At 39.2% G+C, this 24,910-nt stretch overlaps 1 protein-coding gene across 1 annotated transcript in view; it reads left to right on the top strand.

The window, feature by feature from the left end:
• Window positions 1-2,301: 2,301 nt before the first annotated feature.
• The window catches only part of RCAN1 (regulator of calcineurin 1), a 41,034-nt gene continuing 18,425 nt past the window's right edge, over window positions 2,302-24,910 (top strand). Inside the window, exon 1 of the mRNA XM_042810387.1 lies at window positions 2,302-2,529. Coding sequence (XP_042666321.1) covers window positions 2,302-2,529 — 228 coding nt within the window. The remainder of the gene's footprint in view (window positions 2,530-24,910) is intronic.

Here is a 24,910-nt window from a genome sequence, read left to right as displayed (position 1 = left end):
CTTGGTATAATACGATACTGATCTCATTTAAGCTTTGGGTGATGTTATGATACAAATAGCATTAAGAACTTATTTTCATCCATTAATCTGACACCTGGTTACCATGACCAAATGGAGATGGCTTGTGCCATTAGACTTGCAGAGGCCAGATTAATGTTTTTCAAGGACTTTTATAATAGTAAGATGGTAGATGGCAATCATAGAAATTTACTGCTGCCATGTTTTGCTTTTTCTCTGAAAGTTTTAAAGTAAGAGTAACAACAGATTTCCATTCAGGTTCCTCTGGTGAGGTTTCTGTAGAGGAGCAGAATTCTTGGTGTAGAGAATACAGACAGCTCATCCCCAAAATTGCAAGTGTCACCACTCAAGTCAGGAAGCAACTGTGAGAGCAAAGAATAAGATTGACATGGCATTAGGTTCTCTAGATGTTGAAAAAATGTAGCACTAAAAAGTTTCAGCAAGTTCATATATGTACTTCTTTCTTTTTGTAAGATACCATTTGTCTGATTTTATTGTAAAAACCGATATGAGAATATACATGTCACTTACAGCAGTCATGAATATATCATTTATCTATGATGACAGCTCTGAGGAAGACTCAAATGGTTCAAGGCAGACAGAGTACAAAGTCTGAAAACAACTGTAATAAAGAGGACAGAGAATCATAGAATCATAGAATACCTCCATTTGGAAGGGACCCATAAGGATCAAGTCTGGCTCTGGGTTCCACACAGGACTGCTCAAAGATTAGGTCATATGTCTGAAAGAAAGCAAACAAACATGTTTTGCCTTGTGTTCTGCAAGATGTCAGTAAAATTAATTGAGACCAGTAATTCATCAGTGTAAAGTCTTTGATGTGTTGGGGGAAAAAAAGGCCAGTGGTGATAAGTAAAGACAGAAGACAGATAACTGTGATATTTCAAGTAGCGGGGCCATTGTCTCTGCTGTAAACCTTGTACAGTGCAAATCAGTAGGCAGCACAAAATATCCAGCTATCAAAGTTATTAGTTTTTTTCTGATGTTGCTTTTGCCTATATATAGGGTTTATATATACATATATATATATGTAAGAAAAGCATTTGTCTAGGTCAGCTACGTTAGAAAAAACAGTTCAGCATGAGGTAAACTCTGTTTTTCTCTCTAGAAATATGACGCAAGGAAAGGTGCAGTTGTCTTTTAGAGATTTCTGGCACCAGAAAAAAGGGAATGGTTTTAAGAAAATTCCTCCCGCAGGTCCAAAGTAAGGAGACACAGACACTGCTTAACTCTCCAAATATTGCTATGGCTTTCTTTTTTCCTCCCTCAGCTTCCTTTCTTCTGCCTGTTCTGGGAACAGTTTGTAGCGCACCAAGGGCCAGACAGCTTGTCCTTCAGGCAAGTGAGAGAACTATGAGGCACACTGTGGTGACTTTTGGCTGACTGTTGCCTAATATTCCCTGCCCTCTACACCAAGTCAGCTTTGCCCTGGGGTGCTTGCAATTACCCCCAGCCTATGGATTTAAGTACTGCGTTCAGTTTTGGGCCCCTCATTACAATGAAGACGTTGAGGCTATGGAGCGTGTCCAAAGAAGGGCAATTAAACTGTGAGGGGTCTAGAGCACAAGTTTGGCAGGCAGCAGATGGGGAAACTGGGATTGTTCAGTCTGGAAGAGGATCAAGGGAGGTATCATGGCTCTCCACAGCCACCTGAGAGTCAGATTGGATGTTAGGAAGAATATGTTCTAGGAAAGAGCAGTGAGGCAGTGGCACAGGCTGCCCAGGGAGGTGGTGCAGTCACCGTCCCTGAGGTGTTCAGGAGCCGTGTGGATGTGGCACTGAGGGACGTGGGCAGTGGGCGTGGGGGGAGTGGGCTGACGGTTAGACTAGATAAACTTAGTGGTCTTTTCCAACCTTAATGATTCCGTGATTCTAACGCTAGGTCACAAACACGACGCTCCATACCACCCCTAATGCTCTGACCACCCACCCCTGTGCGCGCAGCTGCCCCACGCCGCAGGGCACGCAGAGTCCCTCACACACACGGCTGGGAGAAAGAAGCGCGCCCCCTGCCCTCACTCAAGATGGCGGCAGCGGCGCCCGCCTTGTGCAGGCCACCTGTTGCTGCGGCGCCGCGTCCTATTGGCTCAGGCGGCGCCGTGTGCCGTGCGCGCGGGGAGCAGGAAGAGCAGGAAGGAGGCGGTTAATCGCGCGCAGGGGTTAAGAAACGCGAAGGTGGGGGGAACGGCTGCCGGCGCGAGGCGCTCGAGGCTGCCTCAGCCGCCGCCGGGCCCCGCCCCGCGGGGGCTCCGCTCGCCCCCGGCCATGGAGAGCGGCAGCGGCGGCGGGAGGGGCCCGACAGGCCGGGAGGAGCCGCCGCTCGGAGAAACGAGGGAGGAGGAAGAGGAGGCGGAGGTGCTGCCGCCGCCCGAGGCCGAACCGGACTGGAGCTTCGCCGGCGGCGACATGGAGGCGGTGGTGCTGCAGGATCTGCCCACCGCCACCATCGCCTGCAACCTGGACCCGCGCGTCTTCCAGGACGGCCAGTGCCGGGTGAGAGCGGCGAGGCGGGCGGCGCTGGGCCGGCTCCCTCTGCCGGCGAGAGCCGCCGCTCGGCTCGGCCCGTCCCGGCCCGCTCCCGCCCCTCCTTCCCTCCGTCGTGGCCGCCGCCCCGGGCTGTGCGGGCGGGGACGGGCGGGCCAGCGGTGGAGCCGGGGGAGGGGGGGAGAGTGGGAGGGGGACGGGCACCGTCACTGCACTGGCCGCGGCACGGGGAGCGGGTGGTAAGCAGGGGGCTGGGGGACACGGAGCTTTCCTGCCAGGAAGGGAAGGATACGAACGGAATGACGAACCGCTGCTCCGGAGCAGGGTGGCAGCAGCTGTCAGAGGAATGGTGTAAACTCGTTTGCCTTAAGTCTAACGCAGCTCTAAGTGTAATAAATGGATGTAACTGTTTCAGGATTGCTTCTCATCTGCATTTTTCTTGGTGGAAGACCAAGCCTAGCTTCGTTTTTCATTCTTCTTTTACTTGTCTCATCGCTGTCTAGGACTAAAGAATGAGTGAAGTCCGCCTTGCTGTAGGCTTTTCTCATGGCTCATTTTGCCATCGAGATCATATTTTCTAGCGCCTTTGATACTTAAGGAAACGTTTACTTTTTAAGTAGACAGAAATTAACTGAAATACGCTATTCCTGATTTTTAAAATGCCATTAAAGTAATTGTCAATCTCCTGGTGGAAGGCAGATAAGAGCTGTTAGAGCAGTAGCTCAATATCTCAACCCTACCAACAGTCTCGTATTAAAAAGGTTCCGGAAAGTGGAATACAATGTACCTCCATCACCACTGTTACTTTTTCAAGTTCTGTAACCTCCAGTGCCAACCTGATATTTCTGTATCACTTAGGGCACCTGCTGGTGTGACGGAAATGGCACTCTTGTTGGGATTTATCCTACTTAAAATTAACTCCAAACGTGCCTAGGAAAATATAATCAGTTCTATATAGTATTTTCAGCTGCAGGTAGTAATAGTATTTTCTTGGATGGATTCAGTAGCCTTAAAATGAATGGATTGAAAATGGTTAGATGCATGACAACACAGATGCATAGTTGCAAGCCAGACCGGGAGGTATTTACATATTTAAATGGTTTTTCCATCTGTTTTGGTTCCAAAGATTCTCGGTCTTGTGACACTCTTAATTTAGATCAGAGTAAAGCCTTGTGTGTCCTTGAAATTGCAATAATTTTTCTGTGCTTTCTACGCTTTCTGCTTTTTTTTTTTCTTGCCAAGAGTTGCAACAGGAAGGAATGCAGATTAATTAAAATAATGACAAATTAATAGGAGACTGATCATCTTGCTATAAACTGATCTTAACTATGGATGCCTGTATGTGTAGTTACTTCACCACCACTGTTGCTCTTCAAATTAAATTCCGAAGACAGACAATGGAAGAGTTATTCTGAACCTGAATAAAAGTGATATTTATGTCCAACAGGGAGGGACGTTCTTACTTATAAAACTTCAGGAAAGATTTCTGTGGCATGTGGTAGGTGTGCTGTCTTCCAGTAGACTAAAGAATAGCTTACTTTTTGGCTAGTTGAACCTCAGTCGTTGAAATACATAACTTACCCCCAATTAATGCAGAGGTGGCAGAAAACAGACCACTACTGTGTAGGAGAACAGTAGGTTAATAACGGACTGGGTATGTTTTTATCATGCTCTGTTGACCACCTGTCACTTGCAAAGAGAAGAGGCAGGATGAGGCACTGTGGCTGCTGTTTGAGTTGGTAAGGGGTGGATTCAGTATAGTGCTGGTGGGTGTTATGGAAAGAATAAGATTATATTGAAAAAGAAATCAGGGCCTCCCATGCGTTCCTTCCAATTCTCCATTAGCAGTCACTGATTCTGGTATCTGGGGAATGAAGGTATTTTGGTCTAGAGTGATGACTTAGTGTTTGGAAATGATAGTAATGTAATAATTTTAAAGACTGTGCTTTAAGGAGTAAATTTTAAAAAAATTCCTTTTTTTTTTTTTTTTTTTTTGGTACAATAAGCTTAAACTTGCAAGTCTCTGCAAATTCAGTAAGGGCATTTAATTTTATCTATACTTTAAGGAATATGTAAAGGTATTGTAAAATACAACATCACAAGACATGGTATTTTTATAAATATGTATGATTTTTGTTCGTGTAATGTGTTTTCATCTATTCTGGAAAAGGTGGGAAATTGCGTGTATGTAACAGTCTTAAAATACCTTGTGTACATAGTTGTGGATTTTTTTTTTCCGCTCTGGTAGGCCACTTAATAATCCTGGATTGCCCTATTTGAGGAGGGTTGATCCAATCGAAAGTGAGATAGGGCAGCTAGAAGATGACTGGCAACATCTATTTCCATTTTGCCCTCCCGTTTCCAAACAGTGATTTGTGCTTGTGTGAAAGCACTGAGGGTTGGGTTAGCATGCGGCTACAGCATTTCTTTAGATTACTGTTGCCACCAAATCAGGTGGGTAGAGATGTTAAAAAAAAAAAATAAAAAATGAGGCTGCTCAGAGTCGGTTCTTTGAAATCAGTGATTTGTTTATGGAATACTTCATTGGAAATGCTTCATTTCACGTCACTGCTACTGAAACGCTCCACCCACCCCACACTGCACTCACATCCACTATTTGGTCTCCATAAATGTTCAGCAAGCATCAGTGAATGTCAGTGGGTGCCATTTTTTCCATACAGAGGAATTCAGTGACACACCTTTGCTCATACACGCTTCCATATCAAGCACCATTGTGTCACACTGCTCCTCTGCTGCCATCAGTCTCATGGCAACAAAATGTAATGGAATATGGGTTGGATGGTCCAACCTCTGCTGCCACACCACCAACATCTGCCTCTGATGTCGCAGGCCAACATAATGAGACAGTAGGCAGTACTTCCAGAGCATCCCCTGCGTAGTATCTTATCTAGGGAGTTATAGTACTAGTAAACAACAATTTCTTTCCTGTATTCTCGTAAGAAAGAATTTTAGCGATTTAAATCCCCCAAGGATGCTTTTTACAGTGTCATTTTTAGTATCTTTGAGAGAATGCTGCAATACTTATTCTCAAGCTTCTTCCAAAATACGGTTGGAGAAATTCCTATAGACTTTATACTTCTATCTTTGCTTTCACAGAAGCGTACAGTAAATGATCTCTGGTAGAAAGCCTTTATGTGATCTTCAGGTTAGCCGACTGCCATGAAAAAATGCTGGTTTGGTGTTCTCGGTAATTCTCGTGTTGGCTTTATGCTTGAGAATATTTTTTTTTTTTTTCTTAAAGCAGCATTTATTGATACAAATGAGTTTGGTTTAACCGTGTCTGTGTACTCATTTAAACAACAACAAAAAAAAGTCAGTAGCTAATTACAGAGCCAGCAATTATGTTTTTGCCAATTTCCATTTTCCTTATCTGGTATTCATATTTTTTTTTAAATCTTTTTTTGTGTCAGTAGAGGACACTCCGTGTTTTAAATAGAACTTCTACTGTCAAATGGCAAGTGTGGGAGGTAATAGGCTTGCTTGTATCTTGTAATCCTGGAGGGATGTGGCATACTTCAGTGATGATTTTAAACTTCAGAGCGTAGCCACAAGGGGGGCTAAATAACTTCGTTTGTACCCGGGCAGTCTCTTGCTAAGTAGGTTACCTGGGTCTGTTCTGACTGCTTTCTATTTTAGCTGAACTGTAGATGAGTATCACTCATTTCACTGGTGAGGAGGGAGAGAAATGTAGAGTACTTAGAAAGAACTCAGCTTGGGGCTACTGATAAACTACTCCTGGTTGTGCTTTTTGCTGCTTCTTGAGTTGATGGGGTTTTTTTGTTTCTTTTGGGGGGAGGAGTGCTAAGAAACTGGAAGGTTTTCCTTGCAGCTATTTTCCTTAGAATGGCTTGAATTCCTTGCATTACTTTAAGGTATCTGTAATTGCCTTAATCTACTAAATCTTTCAAGTTGCTGCAAACTAACAAATATAGCAGATTTCCCTTAATGGAAAACATGCATTCATAGATAACAGTGGTTATATTGCAGTAATAGGTTTTTCTCCAGAACCTGCTAGAAAAAAAAAAAAAAAACTCGCTGAAAGCTGAACTTTTAAAGGACTTTAGCTTGATCACTTTTAAGTGTATTAGTAGGAGTGAGCCAGTCTCCTGCAGCCATTATGGAGAATGTGTCCTCACGTAACCTCCAATGGCAAGCATGCATAAGCTGAGCTCTGATTATTATTATTATTTTTATAAAAGACTATAATAGGGCATGAAGGTAAGGTCTTCAAAATGAGCAGAATTCTCTGCAGTAATATAACCAAGAGGAAAAGCACTAAGGGCAGATAAACTGCATCTTGTTAATGATTATCATAGCTTTACAATTCTAGTCTTCCTTCAGCTTTGTATGGTTTTAATATGGAAAAAACTTGTTTGTGAATTGATCTGAAAATAAACTCATTGTTAAATGAGCCATGCTTCTGGAAACTTTTAATTGACTTTCAGCCTGCTGAAATAATCATGAGATGCTGAGTGTATTTTGTATTAAATGCTTAGAATTACTTCTGCTTTACAGGAACTTAGTCAAATATCTCAGGAATACTTACAAAACCTTCCTTACAAAATAGCACTTGGGTTTTCTGGTAATCTCTTCCTGTTATAGTCACATGCCTATTAATCCTTTTACTTAGTGTGTTAAACCTCTTAAGTTACATTAAAAAAAAAGTAAAAGTAAATTTCAGGAAGGTGTTTTCTACATGCTTACATTTCTGTGACCACAGGACTGCTTTTGGTGAAATGTTCCTTTAATGAAAACTGTATGGAATCCATACTTTTCTGTGTGCTTTGAAGACTTTCATAGACTTTCATTCTTTCTCTGCCAGTGTTTGCTTTTTGTTTTGTTTTTTTTTTTTCCTCAAATAATCTTTGCGGTAATGTTTATAATTCTTTCTGTTCTTTCAAAAAAATGCCCTGGCTTAAGATTGTTTAAAAATCGTATCCCAGTGGCCTTTTTTTGCATTCAACAATAAAATAAGTAAGCACGATTCAGGTTCAATATTAGGAACCATTTCTTCTCAGCAAGAGCAGTGCTGCAGTGGCACAGGCTGCCCAGGGAGGTGGTGCAGTCACCGTCCCTGAGGTGTTCAGGAGCCGTGTGGATGTGGCACTGAGGGACGTGGGCAGTGGGCATGGGGGGGGGTGGGCTGGTGGTTGGACTGGGTGAGGTCTTTTTCAGCCTTAATGATTCTGTGATTAAAAAAAAAATCTTCCAGGATGGAAGTTCTTGTGGTAAAATTAAAGACCCAGAAGTATTTAGCTGCTCTACTTCCAGATGATACAAGTTTATTCTGCAGCTATTAAGAATTTAAGACAGACTTCTGAGTGACTTCAAGTCTGGAGCCCATATAAATGCAGTGCTTTGGCTGATGTGATAATCTTTGATGTTACTGTAGAGCATAATACCATACTAATGCAGTTTTATGGCTCCTGGGATGCATCCAGTCTGCTAAGTGCATAAGCAGAACTCCTGAGAGTCATTGGGATATGTAATCACCTGAGAATCTTTGGAAAAACCTTGTCTTATAAGCTGGCATATTTTATGAATAGTGTAAGCATTTTGTACTGTATATACAGTCTATATGGAAATCTTGGTAATAGTCATCATGAGATGACTGTTTGGTTTAAGGATGATGTCTTCACTCTTCTCACCTGAGTAGCTCTTTCTGGTCTTGTGAGCCCAGAGAGAATTTTCTGCTTGCTCTTCTCAGTGCCTATGTGGTATTCTGCTCTAGTTGCCATCACAAAGATGACTTGGAGAAATCATCTTTTGAGCTAAATACTCTTTCTTCAGCTGGAGTAGAAGGGGCTGAAGAGACTGTACAGCATGAAGATGTTTGTTCAAACAGTGCTAGACTGCTTTTTCATATACTTGAATTTTGAACCATTGAACAGCAATTCAGATGGCTTCCTTTAAATATTATCCACGCTTAGTTATCCTTGTGAGAGTACAGATAATGCCATGAAACAATAGTAGAAGTTGTGATTTCACAAGGGGAAGGCGAATTACTTCTGTTTCTACAGTTCTGCTTTATTTTGATGCCTTCAAGGAGTGCATCATACATGAATACTGGTTGAAATTTTGATTGAAATAAGTAAGCTACTAACGAAGAATCCTTATGCTGCAGCTTGCAATATCTTGATCTTGTTCAGAGGAGATATTTGGAGCAAATGAGGTTTATATCACACTTAGATGCTTTGTAGGTCACCTAGGTCAGGGGAGAAAATACTTACTTCTACATCTGATGCCCTGGTACTAGTGAAGTCCTTAAAGTGCAGCAGCCATCCGTCCATCCTACTCCTCGAGCAGCGATGCAAGTCCCTCCATATGTAGAAATAAAAGGGAAGTATGTCACTTCTGTAATATTTTAAGGAAAGCCATATCTGTAGGGTGAAAGTAAGAGTAAGTGACATTCAGATTTGGTGTGTTTGGTTATAAATGGGAAGTTTTTCAGCAATGCTGCACAAGATGTTTTTTGGGTGGCTTAAAATTACTTTGCACAAAGTAAAAATAAGTATTTTTAAATGGTCATTAATAGTGTAGGTACTGCAAATGTTAAAGAAGAAAGTCTGAAGAAACTTAAGCTTTAGCTTTTCTACAGAATCAAATGGAAGCCTTGAGGAGTTCTGTCTGGTTTAAATCACTGTGCTCTGATCATACCAGTAAGTTTAGTATATGTAGTAATGCTGTAGAGTACATTTCCTTATGTTCTTTGTTATTGATGTATTTCAGGAACAAATTACGGTTTGTTCTCCAGAAATTTCCTGTAAAAGGAAAGTGTAAAAATAACTACAGAATATTAGGTATGATATGAACTTAAAATCATCCCAATTACCTCTCAGGAAGATGCCTTAATATTTGCTGGTATAAGCAATAATGCTTATGTTAATTAGTAACAACTAAACTCTCCTCTGCAGAACAGGCTTAACATTATAAATATGCTCTTTTTGACAGCAATTATAGGGAAAGCTTAGGTCCCCAGCAGTTTGTTACTGAAGATGATTGTTCAGTTGATAACACTGCAGTGGAAAATGTTTATAAATGTATATACTTTTAATAATGTTGTTCTTCAATAAAAGACTGTCTGGTCATGGGTGAGTGTTAGAAAAGGTTGGAAAGAAACCCAGTGAAGTACTTAAACAGGTAAACAAATTGTGAAGTTCAAATTGTGAAGTTGAAAGCATGTTCAGACTTCAGCGCATGAAGTACTAAAACAAAACCTAAATTAATGTTATTTCCTAGATGTGAAAATATACTGTAAATCCTAGTGCATGATGTTTCTTTTCCTTTCTTTTTCTGAAATTGTATTCCATCAGATGCGTCACCTTGTTCAACAGGGATAATAGGTAGTTTTAGTTGGGATTGGTTTGGGCGTCTTCCTCTTCTTCTAAGTATGTTTCTGTACTTCAGACTTTGCGTGGAGGTGCTTCTCAAGTTTTTGTCCTGTTATTGCCTCTTCTGATAAATAATCCACAAGCTGTTTGACGTGGGTGTAGTGGGTAACATAGAATGTCAAAGAACAGTTTCTGAAGCTTGTTAATATTTTCCACAGACCAGCTGATAGAAACAAGGGATTTCAAAGCCCCTTTTATAGTAAGACTTCAGCTAGGTAAAGTAGTCTCAAAAGTGCAGTTTGTGGTTCGTTTGTGCTCCTCCCCCAACCCTCCACCCCCCCACCCCCAGGACTGGATACAGCAAATGATAGTAGTACCTCATAAATGGAGTAACATAAGGACTTTGCTTTCCTTGTGACAGGAGCTTTATAGACACATCTGGCCTCAAAGGAACTAGGAATGGCTTTATAATTAGTTATGGGTTTTTCCATTCAGATAGCCAGAACCTGCTTGCACCTCCTAATGGAAACTGCATTTTTAACTTTGAAGAGATCATTCATGCAGTATTAATTATTGTAACCTGGTATTTATGAAGGATTTGCAGACTTAAGGGGAAGGAAAAAAAAAAAAAAAAAAGGCTCCATCACATTCTACAGAATGTAAAGAGTAAAACCTTTTCATTCCCATGGGAGAGGGGAGGTGTGGGAGTGAGCCACCACATGAAAAATTTCCAGCACAGAACATACACTGGAAATAAATTAGTGAAGCTGAAATATCCAGCTGTCTTTAGTGAACCCAAAGTGGGAAATGAGGTCTCAAATACAATTATTTTGTGTGTGTGTAATGCATAATTAAACCATTGATCTCATTGCCCTAGAATGTTAGAGGCCAAGAGCTTAGTATTAAGAAAGGAGTGGAACTGATTCATGAATAGTAGCCATCAAGCACAGTGATTAGGGTCTAACTTGATCCTCAAAGTTTTTGACTTGCTGTTGCAAGAATTAGTTGGGAGAAGTCTGTTTACCTGCCTTTATACTTCCTTTCTCTACCTGCAAGCGTTTGTTACTGCCAGAGATAACTAGAAGGGCTGCTCACTTTGTTAACGCTGTGAGTCATTATTACTGATACCACACATAAAAGCAGAGCTTTTATCACTGGATTTCATTTATTTAAAAAAAAAAAAAAAAAAAAAAAAAATAAATTTGTCTAAGATAAAATTCTTTCACTTTTGCAGATTTTCAGATAGTTCTGAAACTAATAATTGGATCTGACACTGATAATTGTTTTTCTTCTTTTGAGGTTTTCTTTTTTGGAGTTATTTTGATGTTGGCTGACTTCCTGGAAGGAAAATGTGCTTTCAGCTACTGTACTAAGAGTAGGTTGCTAGCCTCATGAGTTGGATTTTGGTTGCTTATTGTTTGTGAAGTATAGAAGATATAGCAAAAGAATGAAAGTCCATATAAGATGTGAGATAATGTGTTTTTCGGGGGGATAACTGTGACCAGTTTAAGAGAGTGAAATAGGAGAGATCTGAAAGTACTATGATTACTTCTTCCTATGTGTATTTAGCCTGACTGAAGGATGTTTTTGAATGGGTAAACTTTTGAGCCAGTTGACAGAAGACTGGTGAGGAGGTTAACATGCTTTTGACACTTCTGTCCTGAAAGTTATGTTAAGATGTTGCCCTATTGAGATGGTGGAAAGAGCTTTCCTAAGGAATACATAGAGGATGCAATAAAAGCTTAATGTCCTGTTTTTTTTTTTTGTTTGTTTGTTTTTTTTTTTAGCTGCAGATAGTTATGCTGGATTATACTTGGAGTGAGGGTAATGGCAAGATAATTACTGTTTGATCATTAGATTTGTGTGTGTATCCATCACTGTAATGTTAATCTTGGTATCCTTAGAACAGAATGGGCTTTGCCAAGAAATGCCATTTTAGATGCTTTATAGGTGTGTCAAACAATAAGTTTGTTTTCTTTTGTTTTTGGAATGTCGTTCTGGAAGATTCTGTGAAGGTTTGGGCTTGCTTTCAAAACAAAGGTTTGTCTGGATGGAAAGTGCTTCTGAAAGTCAGTATGCTTTCCAAGGCTGAAAGGTGTGGGGGATAGTTTCTTTTTCTTTTGTACTGTTTCCTTCCTCTGAAGAGTTAGGAAGCTAACACAACAGAGCTAGTGAACTGCCAGTAAATTCAAGCTGTATTATAAGAAATTGGGTTTATCCTATTTCTGAATTTTGTAAGTGAAAAAGCCAGTCATAATCCAGTAATTAGATAAAACGCATCGTCGATGAGATTACTAGTGAAATTGCAGCTGCCCCATCCCTAGAAGGATGGAGGGCCAGACTGGATGGGGCTTTGAGCAGCCTAGTATGGTGGGAAATGTCCCTGCCTATAGCAGGACTGTTGGAACTGTCTGATCTTTTTAGGTCCCTCCCAACCCAAACCATTCTGTGCTTCTATGAAAATGAGAAAAGGAGCGCAACCCGACAGTTCTAGGTGCTAAACCCTCCCAGAGGTGGGAGATAATTACTAAGTTGTTCAGTGCTGGTGATCTTGCTAGGAAGAGGCAATAGTAAGTTATCCATTACCCTGGAAAGCTGAGACTTCTTTACATCTAATAGTGGGAGTATGTATGTAGTAGACTAGACTGGTTTGCCCAGTTTGGGAAGGAGGGTGTAATTAAGTAATGGGCAAAGGGAGAAAAGATTTGGTAAGAATTATAATGCGTATGTCCTAAGATTGTGATCTTATTAAATGAGATGTTTTCTTCTGTCGAGCGGGAGATGCATGCTTGTAAAGTATTGCACAGAAAACTTCTGTGTGTGGCTTGTGAAAGCTAAAGGGAATTGATGGGAGCCCGTCCTGGTACTTTTCCAGCTGTTGATAGATGTGGAAGCGTCTTTGCAGGATAGATTTATTTATTTATTTAATCAATTTCCTGTAGGTACACTTCTTGGCACTTCAGCTGTATTGCTTCAAGCTGATAGCAAAGATCTGTTGGCTAATGGAAATAGTGATTAAGGGCTTGAATTTTCCTGAGGCTCCAGAGTGATAGCGAAGCAGCTGCTGTTGCAGTCAGTGGAAAGTATGAATAACTCTTGCTGGGGGTTGTATAACCAAAAGAATAATCGGATCGGGTCAGAGACTAGGTTAAATCATTGACTTCTGACTATTAAAAATGCTGTTAGCCTATGTGTTCACGCCTCATTACAATATATAATTTAAGGATGCTAAATAAAGCCTACCTATTAGGCATGAACAGATAAAGCCTTTGCATCAAGAATCAGATACCTTCCTCTTGAGAATGGGTTTTGGGAGAAGGTCAGTTACCTGTAAGGTATATAATGACTTCAAACAAACTTTTAACAACTTTTAAAAGCAGTGTTTATAACCTAAGCCCATAGCAGATGAAGTGCATCTGCTGATAGGTGTTTTTTGAAGTGATTGATCTTTAACTACTTGAGATGCAGCTATGTCTCTTGTTTCTTCCCTGGTGAGTTGCAATAAATAAATAAAATAAAAAAAAATAAGCTTTGTTCATTGTTCCTCTTTAAAGAAGTTTTCATCTCCCCTGCTCTATGAAAGCCAGGCATTTCAGAAGGAAGGGGGAAACAGAAAATAGAATGAAATCTGGAACCTTACACAGAGGAACCTTGCCCAAGGAGGCTGTGGATGCCCCATCCCTGGAGGCATTCAAGGCCAGGCTGGATGTGGCTCTGGGCAGCCTGGTCTGCTGGTTGGTGACCCTGCACACAGCAGGGGGTTGAAACTGGACGATCTTTGAGGTCCTTTTCAACCCAGGCTACTCTATGATTCTATGAACCGTACTTGTTTTTTCAGCAATATTAGTTGAAGCATAAGTTTATAAACAAATACTGTTGCTTTGAATATCCAGGAAGTTAAAGCAGTTTCAGGAGCTATTTTTTAAAGATGATCTTTTTTTTCCCTTTACACAAAGCAGGTGTGTTCTTTCCATCTGAACAAGGAAAATGACTGCATTCTGAAAGCTCTATTGTTAAGTACTGCAAAAGCTTGAAATACCACTGCTTTTTTTGTTGTTGTTGTTACCAGTGGTGTTTCAATAGCAAAATTACCCTGAAGGATCTAGGATTAGGTCAGATGGTCATATGTTACTCTGCATGCAAGAGCTATTGATGATGGGTGGATGTTTGATCTGGGTGATCTTGTGGGTCCTTTCCAACCTTGGTGATTCTATGATTCTGTGTTTTTTAATGTCTCTATTTCCGTAAATGGCTAAAAAAATTCAGCCATTGTGTGGCTGTTCTGTGCCTGCTGCAGTGAAAGGGTTGGTTATGTGGGAAGCTTCACAAACTTGGCAGACAGATTAAACCTCTTTGCTGTTAAAAAGCCGTAATCAATATTATTTAGTAAGGTCAGAAATATGAGTTATATAATTTATCATACCTTGTACCATGTCATTAGCTTAATATGCCTGAGAAAATTACAGAATATTAGACATTAACCTTGGCAAAAATGCATCTGGTTTAAGATAAAATCCAGCCTCTTCTGCGGCTCATTTTATTCTCTTTATCAGAATATTTAAAAAATGCTTTTGAAACTTCTTGAGTATGCTTAGTGTGTTCTTAGAAACACGATCACTAATTGCAATTATATTGTTCTTCTGCTACCCACCCAGAACATTCTTGAAAAATATTTTGAAACCATCTCCCATTCTTCCTTCACTGACTCCAGTGGAAAATTTCATTCTTTAAAGTTCAAAAAATACCAGCCTGCTTCTCCACAGCCCTTGTGGTTTTCTAAAGACTCCTGAGTTATACTCTGCCTTTTCCCTTTTATTTTTCCCTTGTTCACAGAGAACAGAAAAGAATGGTCAGAAGATGAATGCAGTAGAATAGAAAACTTGTATTTAGCTTTGATAATCTTGCATCTTTAAGTTATGCAAATGTTACTGTCTTGTTATAAAGGAATAGTCATTAAAGAAGCGCCAGAATGCATGCTTTCATACAGTTCAGTCCTCACCTTTCCCAACCTTCCTACTCCTTCAAGTAGTAGTTTTGGCATAATAATGTTGCATTTTTTATGGTAATAAATAGTTAATCACAAACACTTCAGTGAATTATTCATAATTATGGTTATATCTTCTGTCAGTATTACATAGCTTGTGTACCTGGCATAAATGAGGGAAGAAAGGAGGAGGGGAAAAAAGTTGTGGGAAAAGGTTTTGGGACAAATCCTGTTTTTACTTGTTGGAAGTGATGAATTAACACCACATTCATGCTGCACTTAAATTAAAGCCAAGGTAATATCTAGATTTAGCTTCACCCTTTAACAATAGTAGTCTTTTAAAGGACAAATTGTTTTACTTACATAAAATGTGGTACGTGAAGGTGACTGAATTTTAAATATAAAGTATGTTAAGTGCATCAGAATGGTACTATTCGAGTGAGTGGAAATGCCCCAGACTCCTGCTTTGTTTTTAGAAGCCACAGAAGCCACAGAACTGAAAGTGAGAGGAGAAGGTTACTCCTGCTGACTGCTGTGAGTGGTATGAAGGAAGTGCTGGTGAGTTAGGCTGCTCACTGTGGATGCATTCTGGCACATGGTCTTAACAACTTTGGAAGAGGCCATTCTGTTCAAGCAGTTGCTGTGCTCACTGCTGCCCTCGTCACTGAGGCAGAGACTTCACATTTGAAGACTCTGAAGTGGGCAAAGTGACAGGGCTGTAGCTGTTTATCTGCCGCAGGCTTTGAGGTTTGAGTTTGTGGGGGGTTTTTTATTATTATTTGTAGGGTTTTTTTTTTTGTTTTTTTTTTTTTTTTGCTTAATTGCACAGTTTAGTTTCTAAGAAACACATAACAGAATTGTCATCAGATTTTTGCAGCATCCCTAGCATTAGGTGTTATGCACGCACAAGCTTGTGCAGCTTTGTCGAGCCCTCATCTCCTTCTGGCCTGAATCAACTATCTCTATGTGAAAACATTGCTCCTTTGTTTTATGTTTGTTCCTTCCCTTATGGAAAGAGGCTCTCTGACAACAGTTCTGAGGTCTGTCTATGTGCGTCCAGTGAAAAGCAAACTGTAATTCTCAGCTTCTTTCTTGGGAACCTCTGGATACTACCGCTGTCCAGATACAACAAATCACAGTTAATTTTACTTTACTACCTGAAAACTATCTTTTTACTACTATAATAATAATCTGACCCTTTAGATGATGCAGTGCTGAAGATGTGTTCAAAGCCTAGGCTATATGCAAAATATTTGCTAGTCAAAATAAGCTAGCCAGTATAAAGTTCTTAATTTTTAAGCCCTGCTATGGATTTACTTTTTCTCTCTATAATGCATACAAGTTCAGGAGTTATGTAACACTGTGCTAATTGAGGAGGTTTTCTCTCTGAAAATGTTCTGAACTAGCTTTTTATTTAAGTAGTGGACTTTTGCTAAATTAGGAATATTTTAGGGACCATCCTACTGTAGATTACTGCAGAAGTCAAGGCAAGTAATAAATGGAAAAACTGGACAGTCGAAAACAGCTGTAACTTACAGTGTAGGCAATTGAAGTCTCATGACATAGCTGGGACTTGAATTGATGGTGTTCACAGTGTTCCTGGGTCTGGAAATCAGATTACAGCACTGATACCTGTTTTGGTGTTGGTGATGAGTTCTTTCCAACAGTTCATTGGTTCTTGAAGTTATTTGTATTAGACCTGTTCTCTTAAATGTCATGGTAAGTAATGAAGCAGAAGGCATATGATATTTTAAAAAGTAAAATCTAACCTAGCTTCTAAATAAAAATCCAAGGTGATGGAAGAACCAGACTAATAATTAGCTTCTGATCTCTTAGTGGTTATTCATCAGCTGGAAAATAAAGTTTAAATCTCTGAATCTCTTTCTCTTTGCTTCCGTATCCCCCTTCCATAAGAAAGCCTAAGTTAAACTCCAGAAGCTCTCTGATGCCTATAGTTTAACCATAAGTATTATAAGTGTGCTTGTTCTGTCACTTAATCCTGAAATACTGCCCAAGTATTATTGCGACAAATCTAAGCTTTAAATAGGAGGTAAAAGATCCCATGCAAGTGGAGCAAAAAGAAAACAAAGAACAGCTGCAGAACTTCACTCCTTCAAAACCATGATGTAATAAGGCCACTTAAAGATACAGCTATCAGTGGCTTGTGCTGATGCAGCTCAGGAGCGCTGGGTCGTATCAGTGAAAGAACCATGGACCCTTTCAGGCCCCTGTGCAGCAGGGCTGACCTCTGGCAGGAGAACCTGTGGCTTCTGGCACTGGGGAGTTGGCAGCGTGCTGGGTGCCAGTTATTCTGAATGGGGGCGTTGTTTGGGAAGGTCAGCTGTTTTCTTTATGAACAGCTGGATATATCTAGTAGGAGTAAAGGCTGGGAAAACTGAGAAGTTGTCTGTGATGCCCCATAAGGATTTAGGGGGAGAATAGTTCTTAGATCTGTGAATGTAAAAACAAAGTATGATCAGGGGGCAAATAAGGGCTTTGAAAGTCTTAACAGGCCACCCAAGCAGGTAGTTTTAATTCTCCAGTGTTGAAGTGGATACTCTTATTTTTAACAGATTGCTTGTGGGGTTCGGAAACTTACTAATGAACAGAGAGACTTGATTGTATTTATTTTATTGGAGCCTCACCCATATCAAACAGTAAAGGAATTATGAAATTGCTACATCCTGCACTTGTGATGTGATTATAGAGAAAACAGCTTTCATTGCAGTAATTTAAAAAAGAACTTTTCCCAAGTATGACTTTGCGTTACTGTGATTTATTTTTCCCTCTTTGCCAGAGGAAAAACATACCCTGGGAAGTTTTGTTACAGCGAGCTGATTTATCTTTAATGTGACTGGTAGTTTCTGATGGAGCCTTAAAGCAGACAGCTGGTTCTTTCTTAGAGTTGGCAGTGCAGTTTCTCTTGTAAATTCACAGGACTCTCATTTCTTAAGAGAATTTTTTTTCCCAACACATCTTCACACATTACTGTTTAATCCCTCCCACTTCTATTTTCGTTGACTCCTATGGTTAGTGCTTTGCATTACATATTGTCTAATTTGAAGATTATGTAATTACTTTGGATTTAAATTTGCAAAAAGTTTCTAACATTTAGGTTGCATAACTCAGAACTGGATATGCTTGTAAGCTTTCTTGTTCAGGTTTGAAATGTCAGCTGAAATTTTCTCGGTTGGCTATACAAACAGCCAAGGTATTGCTTTTCTGAGAGGCCATCAAAACTAAGTGACTTTCAGAAATGACCTTTGTGTAAAAATAGTGCTTATGAAACTGTAACTCCTAGAAGAGTATGTATTAATTGCACACAAACTGTTCTTGTGAAGAATATTTGAATACATCGGGGTTTTTCTCCTCACACTAAAAGTTTGTGAAATAAAGTATTTATTCTCCAAGCTTTTTACAGAAGTAATCAAGAAATAATTCATCTGGAAAACCCTTAACTGTTCACATGGGAAAGATGTCTTCATTTCTGTAGTTATTTAAATGCTAAGTGTACAATAGCAGTCTTTCCTTTGACTAAGGCTTTATTGTTGCAGTGACTTAATGAAGTTCCTCAGAAATACCTTGGAGAGTGGCAGTCACTGCAGACTTAAGAATAGTCTAGGGCAGTGCCCTGGGGGGAGCTGTGTGCCTTTCTTCCTTGGCCCAAGAAAAGACTTCATGGTTGTATTTTCCAGAAAAGTGCTCTGGGGAAACTATGAAAGCAGGTAAATAAGAAGTTTTAAAGCAGTATGGAAGCTTGAGAAATTACATTTATGTTCAACGTCCCGTTGAAGTTTCAGTGTTGTTTAACCTCCAGAAGGAAGTTGTTCCTATTTTGATAGAACTGTTTTACTTATATGTGAGGCAACATCGGTTTCTAAAACTGATAAAATACTTCTAATAAGTTCAAAGGGGAGCTTAATGGGAAGTCCAATGAAACCTGCCTGAAGCAAGGATTGTAAAGCTCGCATGGAAACGAAATTTGTAAGTCAAACTCAAGCAATGAGAAATGTGAGCAGTGCTACATCAGACTGTCTGGGAAAGGAAGAACTGGGTAATCGATTGTCATATTAAGCAGGAAGGAATGTCTGGTAAGAGAAACCAACCTGTTGCACAGCCACAGCAACCCACATATAAATGTGAAACATGATTACATGTAATTTCATTCTGACCAGAGCTTATCTGCATACTAAACAAACCTATGTTCCCTTAAATTTCTTAAGGAAAATGAGAGGAGGTGAGGGTCCTAAGAACTCCTTTGAAGGCTCATTTGTTTAAGTAGTACCATCCTGACTCAGTCTCGATCAGAGTAGCCAGAACTTTGCCCAGGTACTAAAAATAGCCCCACTGGTGCATGCTGTGTTGAACTGACACCAGAAGGGATTTTAGAAACCAGTATGGCAAGAAGTTTTGGGGAACTATTATTTTACAGTTCCTCTATGTAAACAAATTCTTGGTAATGTTTTGAGTTCCAAAAAAGGAACAGACTTACAATAGAGTCATAGGTATTCCTTACAAAAAAAAAAAGAAATAGCCACCATCCTGTTTCCTAGTACATTTCTGACTGAAGTTCTAGTAAATGGGATTATACAGGAAATGGAGAGGGAAAACACATGTATAGTTTTCTTCATTTTATTTCTGACTAAGAATAAGCATTGCCTTGTGCCCCTCCAATCATTCCCAGTTTCTTGAGACATAAGTCTCAGGATTTGGTAGAGAATTTTCCAGAGGTGCTCCTCGTATGGGCCCACAGAAATTTAACTTCAAGTGCAACATAATTTTCATCTAAAAATTTAATGAGGCCAGTGTTTGTAATTCTATAAAGAAGCAAGAAGAATTATTGGGCAAACCTGAATTCCTTTTATATGATTTTTTTTGTAGATTTAGGGTTCAAATGGATATACTTGACTCTTATTTTTCCCCTCTCATGTATATACTGGTAGAGAATGATGTGTCCTGCTGTTAAACACAGTAGCCCTTGCTGGGCAAATGGAGTGGGCATTAGATCTGCCAACACCTCTGTTTGTCTTTGATGGTTTGGTGTTTTTTTTTTGCAGGAACTTAACAAAATTTAGCGTCTGAGGTTGCCATGAAATCAGCTGTGAGCCTGTCCTCATATTTTTACCTTCTGTTGTATTAAATAGTTAAATTCTTACTTGTTGGTAGTTTCAGAGTCCTTCCCTGCCCCCATAATTTTGTTGGTGACATGTAAATAGTATAAAACCCTATTAAGAGGAGCTTATAGATAAGGACTTGATCCTCCTTTCGTTTGGAAAAGTGGCAGTGTTATGGCATTAACTTCAACTGGGAACAGAATCAAGGCATAAAATAGCGATGTCGGGATCAGGACAGGCAAGAGAGGATAAAATGTACTATTAAAGGATGTACTAAGTCTGTTTGTATGTCTAAGTAGAACTGCGTGTAAGCCTCAAGTAACATTTTGAGAAGAACAAGTGTGTGCATATTTATCATGATAGCAGTAATGCTGAGTATAGGAGGGCTTGAGTTAACAAAAACATGTTTTACAGAATGAACTTATTAAAAGAATGCTGTTTGCTTTTAAAGAGAGAGTCTCAAAGATCTACGGTTAGAAACTAGACAATGAAAATATACCACTTTACATCTTGTACAGACTTTGTGAAATGTTTTCCAGGAAAAAGGAGTACAGTATGTATGAATCACATATGGAAAACCCAGTGGAATGAATTAGTCAAATGAGTGACCGGTCCTCGCCTTCTGCTATCAGGAAATAGTGCAACTTTCCATGATTTTATAAAACCATGGAAATACATAAATAAGAAAAGTTACTGCAAGAATAGCAAGCAGTTGCAATTGAGCTCTTTTACTTTCATGCAGCATTTCTAAAAAGTGCTTATTTTGAAACAAGTTAGAAATGTAGTATCAAGTAAAAGGTATAGATAATTTTGGGAAATCTTCAAGTTTTTATGGTGTTCAGAGGATTTCTTTGCTTGCTTTCCTGAACTTTCCTCCTCTGCTTGTGTTTCTGAATTGACATAATTTAAGATAGGAGCCTGTTTTGTTCTCTTTCAAAACTGTTACTCATCTTCTTTGGCTCTCAGACTTTTACTTTCAGTGTAACTGCTGAGCAAATTCAGAGACTGTGCAGTTGAAACAATTGTGGAAAACAAAGGCTTACCCATCAGTACTCAATAAGTTTAATGTATGTATGCTGCAGTGCTGATTACTCTTTATTGTTCAGAGAACTGAATCAAAATATCCTCCTATTCAGCAGGCTGGCCAAATGTTCCTTTGCTAAGTGGTAGCAAATATTTCTTTTCATGTTATCAGTGTAATTATCAGCCAAGTTCTACAACGTGTTTCACCTGTGTGAAGGCATAGAGGTGCTTGAATTTTTATTTTTTTGCTGTGACAAGCATGATCTGAACAGGGCTTGTGAATACACCATTATAGTGCTAAAAGGTTATACCAGAAATGCCAGAAGAAGGACACATGGTGAGGAAGTGTGGCTTTCAAGCTTTTTTGCAGCAAATCCTACAGTAGTTCTTGTGACAGCACCAGCTGATTCCAAAGCTTGCTGGTGGGGGCTGTTGTGCTTGGAGTTATGACATCTTTGTGTAGACATGAAGCTGTGAGTGTTGATTACATGTGAAGTCTCAATTCTTGCTGCTTTTTTTCAAAGATGATTGCATTTAATCTTTCTAATATGAAAGCTTTTAAATAAAAAATTGTTAGCAGTACAAGGTAGCATTGCATTAACACTGAAAATGAAATCTTCCCTGTCTCTGTATATAGAACCGATCTTGAACCCATTACTTCCCTGCCCATTGGGAATCTTTTTCTCTCTAATTCTGATGCGCTTTCACTGGATAGTTAATTATTTCTGTCCCTTCTGTCCTTAGCATGTGCGCTTCTTGGCTTTAAGGAAGATCTATGCTAAATACACTTACCAGGTTGCAAATTAGGATGTAGTCCTTATAAATCATCTGAGGTAAGTGCCATCTTTAGCACTTTTAGTTCATTCTTTAAATTCTGTGCTGAAAATTCTCTGGAAGTTCATCAGAAAATGAACATTTTCCTAAGATAACTTTTTTTTTCCCCCTTGTTTCTTTTAAATAATAGTGTGTGGATTAAATAAGGTCCTAAAGCTTAGAAATTCCTTTATGCACTAAGCATGTTGCACAGACTGCAAAACAGTCATCCCTCTTTACTTTGCCATGTGTGTTCCTGACAGCCACCTTCTAAAGAATTCTGAATTCTCCCTTCTTTAGGTATGGTGTTATACACTGGTACTTGTTCTAGCTTGTCTGGAGGCTCACAAAACCTGACTGGCTGACTAATGCCAAACAGAATATCTTGCAATTGGGTTTTGCGTGCCTTTTCCTTGATCATCTTTCTGCTCTGTCCCGTCAGTATTTTCACACTATTTTTAATCACAATTTCTTTAAGTCTTTATCCCCATGTCTTGATTGCTAAGACACTCAAGAGAATCTTTTTTTTTTTTTTTTTTTTTTTTTTTTTTTTATTAATTTTAAAAAAAAAAAACTCTCCCTATCTCTTTAAGGTACATTTTTCTTCTGGATTTACCCATATGTTATCCATACGTGGAGGAGCTATGAATGGGGGTAAAGGGGAGGGAAGGGGCATGCATTGCTTATTGTGGACTTCAAAAGTTTCTTTTTTTAAAGGGCTAAATAATGTCCCAAAGAGATTATTCAGAGATGGATATATGGTTACAGGCCCTTATTGAATGTACACTGTTTTCTGCTTTCCAGGTGAGAACGCTTTGTGGACTTGCTGGCATATTTCCTGGGTGTACAGCAGTCACAAATATTTCTTGCTCTTCTCTTTTCTAAAGAGACAGAATGTACTCCAGACTGGATTCTTCGTAACTCCAAAGTGCCAGATGGCTTTGACGTGTAGATGAGTGAGTTGAACTTCTAGTGCTGATCAGGAGAACTAGTGATAAGTGTGTCATGGTCATGCAGTTTCAGATTAACACATTCACTCAGTAAGCATCATTCCTTGAACAAAGGAGGAGGAGTTGTTCTAGATTTTTCTGCAGGAAGATGTTCTCAGCCAAGTTATTCAAGACCACTTTGGTGTTGGTTCTGCATAGGTATTAGGCCGTTTGAACAGCTGGTTTGTATAATCAACCCATGTATGCTGACAGTGCAATGCAGATGTTATTTAGTCATTCTCATTTTGCTTCCTATTCTTTTAAAAATAATTTTCTCAATGGAACAAACTTAATTGAACAGAAGTTGTTGATCTCTTCTAGAGTCCCTGGAACTGTTCAAGGCCAGGTTGAATGGGGCCCTAGGCAGCCTGGTCTAGTGTTTGATTTGGAGGTTGGTGGCCCTACCTGTGGTGGGGGGGTTGGAGCTTCATGATCCCTTCCAACCCAAGCCATTCTGTGATTCTGTGAGTACTTGCACTATAGCAGATTCTAAGACCCTTTTTTCAGAAGTCCACTGTTCTGTTCATTCACTGCAATTTTGCGTATTTGGGATGCTGCTTCTCAGCACTCCAAAGTCATTTTTCCAAGTGGAATGATATTTTTAATATGAATGGAAAAATAGTTGCTAGTAAACATACTGTATGAAAAATGTCTATTTCCATCAGAATACTTGAATGAGGGCAAAATTGTGATCCATTTTCTACGGGTTGTTTGGGTGAATTCATTGCGGGAGTAAAAATAGGTTACAAAGAGCTTTTAAATTTTGAATTATAGTTGCTATATTAAAAATATCTCTAAAACAGTGTAGTTGGTTACTCAAATATTCTCTTGTGGAATTTCCAAATTACCACTTTTATGTTACCAGTCAGTTAACAGGAATTTAATGTTTAATGCTTGGAAATGGAAGTGTAAGTCATGGATTTTTCCAAGGAAGGATTAAACACACTGTAGGTATTTTTCTGATGGCTGGCTGGAAAACCGTCACACGTTTGATCTGTAAATAGCCCTTCTGTGATAGAGCACAGCTCTTTATATTCTGCTTGAACACAGTAGACTATGCAATGTAAGAATGAAAATTAGTGCATTTTAAGCTCTTTAAAAAAAAAAAAAAGTCTGTTCAATAAAAACCACTATTTTCCTCCTTGGCAATGCTTTTGGAATCTGTAAGTAAAAGAAATAATCAGAGGGTTATTTGAATTCTTATTTTTTTATACATCAGTGGAGTAGTTGTAGAGCGGATAGGTTCTGTGTGCAGACAAATGGCTGAGTTCAGCACTTGGCTTTGTAGAAACCTTACTGACATCCACAGCTGATACACCACATAGGTTGTCAAAATCTTAGATGCCTTCTGCTGAAAGGACAGGCATCTTCAGGACATAATCTGTAGTTTCAGTCTTCTTAATGGGATTACAAGATGTTTAAACTAATTTGAGCAGGTTTTCTTCTTTATTTTCCTTTTGAAACAATAGAAATAGATGCAAATAACCTCCTGTCAAGTTTTTTCCTTCCATTATGTTAAAAGTTACTGAGTTAAGATCAAGAAAAGCAGTAGGTTAACTGGCAGTTTCTGAAGCCAGTTTAGATTGCAATTCACATCTATTTGAAAGGTAAAACTTTTTAAGTAAAGGGAAAAGAAATAGTGGCAGCTTTAAATAATTACTGATGAAACAAAACTTTTTTTTTTTTTTTTTTTTACAAGTTTTGGTATCTCTTGAGGAAAGACTGAGTAACTGTTCCAAACCAATAGCTTTTTATTCAAACAAAAGCACTTTATAAAGTAATGAGACCACAGGCAATCCAGTATGCTACTTCAACAAATGGCATCAAAGAATAGTAATAGCTGTTGAAGATTTTCAGTCAGCTGTACTTTATCTGTGAGGGGGAGTACATATAATGACATTGGTGTATTATCTCTGGTTGTAAGACTATACCCAAATTCTCAATTGTCCACAAAAATAGTGCTAAGAAGCACCACAGGTTGAATAAAGGTAGCACCTTGCTGAGTAGCAGAATGGAACGGTGAACAAAATTCTGCTTGCAGCAATGGCCCAAGCTGCCTTTATTCTTTTTTTATTCTTTTTTTATTCTTTTTTTATTCTTTTTTTATTCTTTTTT

This window comes from Centrocercus urophasianus, unplaced genomic scaffold (genome assembly GCF_019232065.1).
Source record: "Centrocercus urophasianus isolate 14NV4802_14NV808 unplaced genomic scaffold, USGS_Curo_1.0 seq_12, whole genome shotgun sequence".
In the NCBI taxonomy this organism is placed as follows: Eukaryota; Metazoa; Chordata; class Aves; order Galliformes; family Phasianidae; genus Centrocercus; species Centrocercus urophasianus.
Note: the sequence above shows the minus strand (reverse complement) of the source record. Positions and strands in the feature narration are given on the sequence as shown.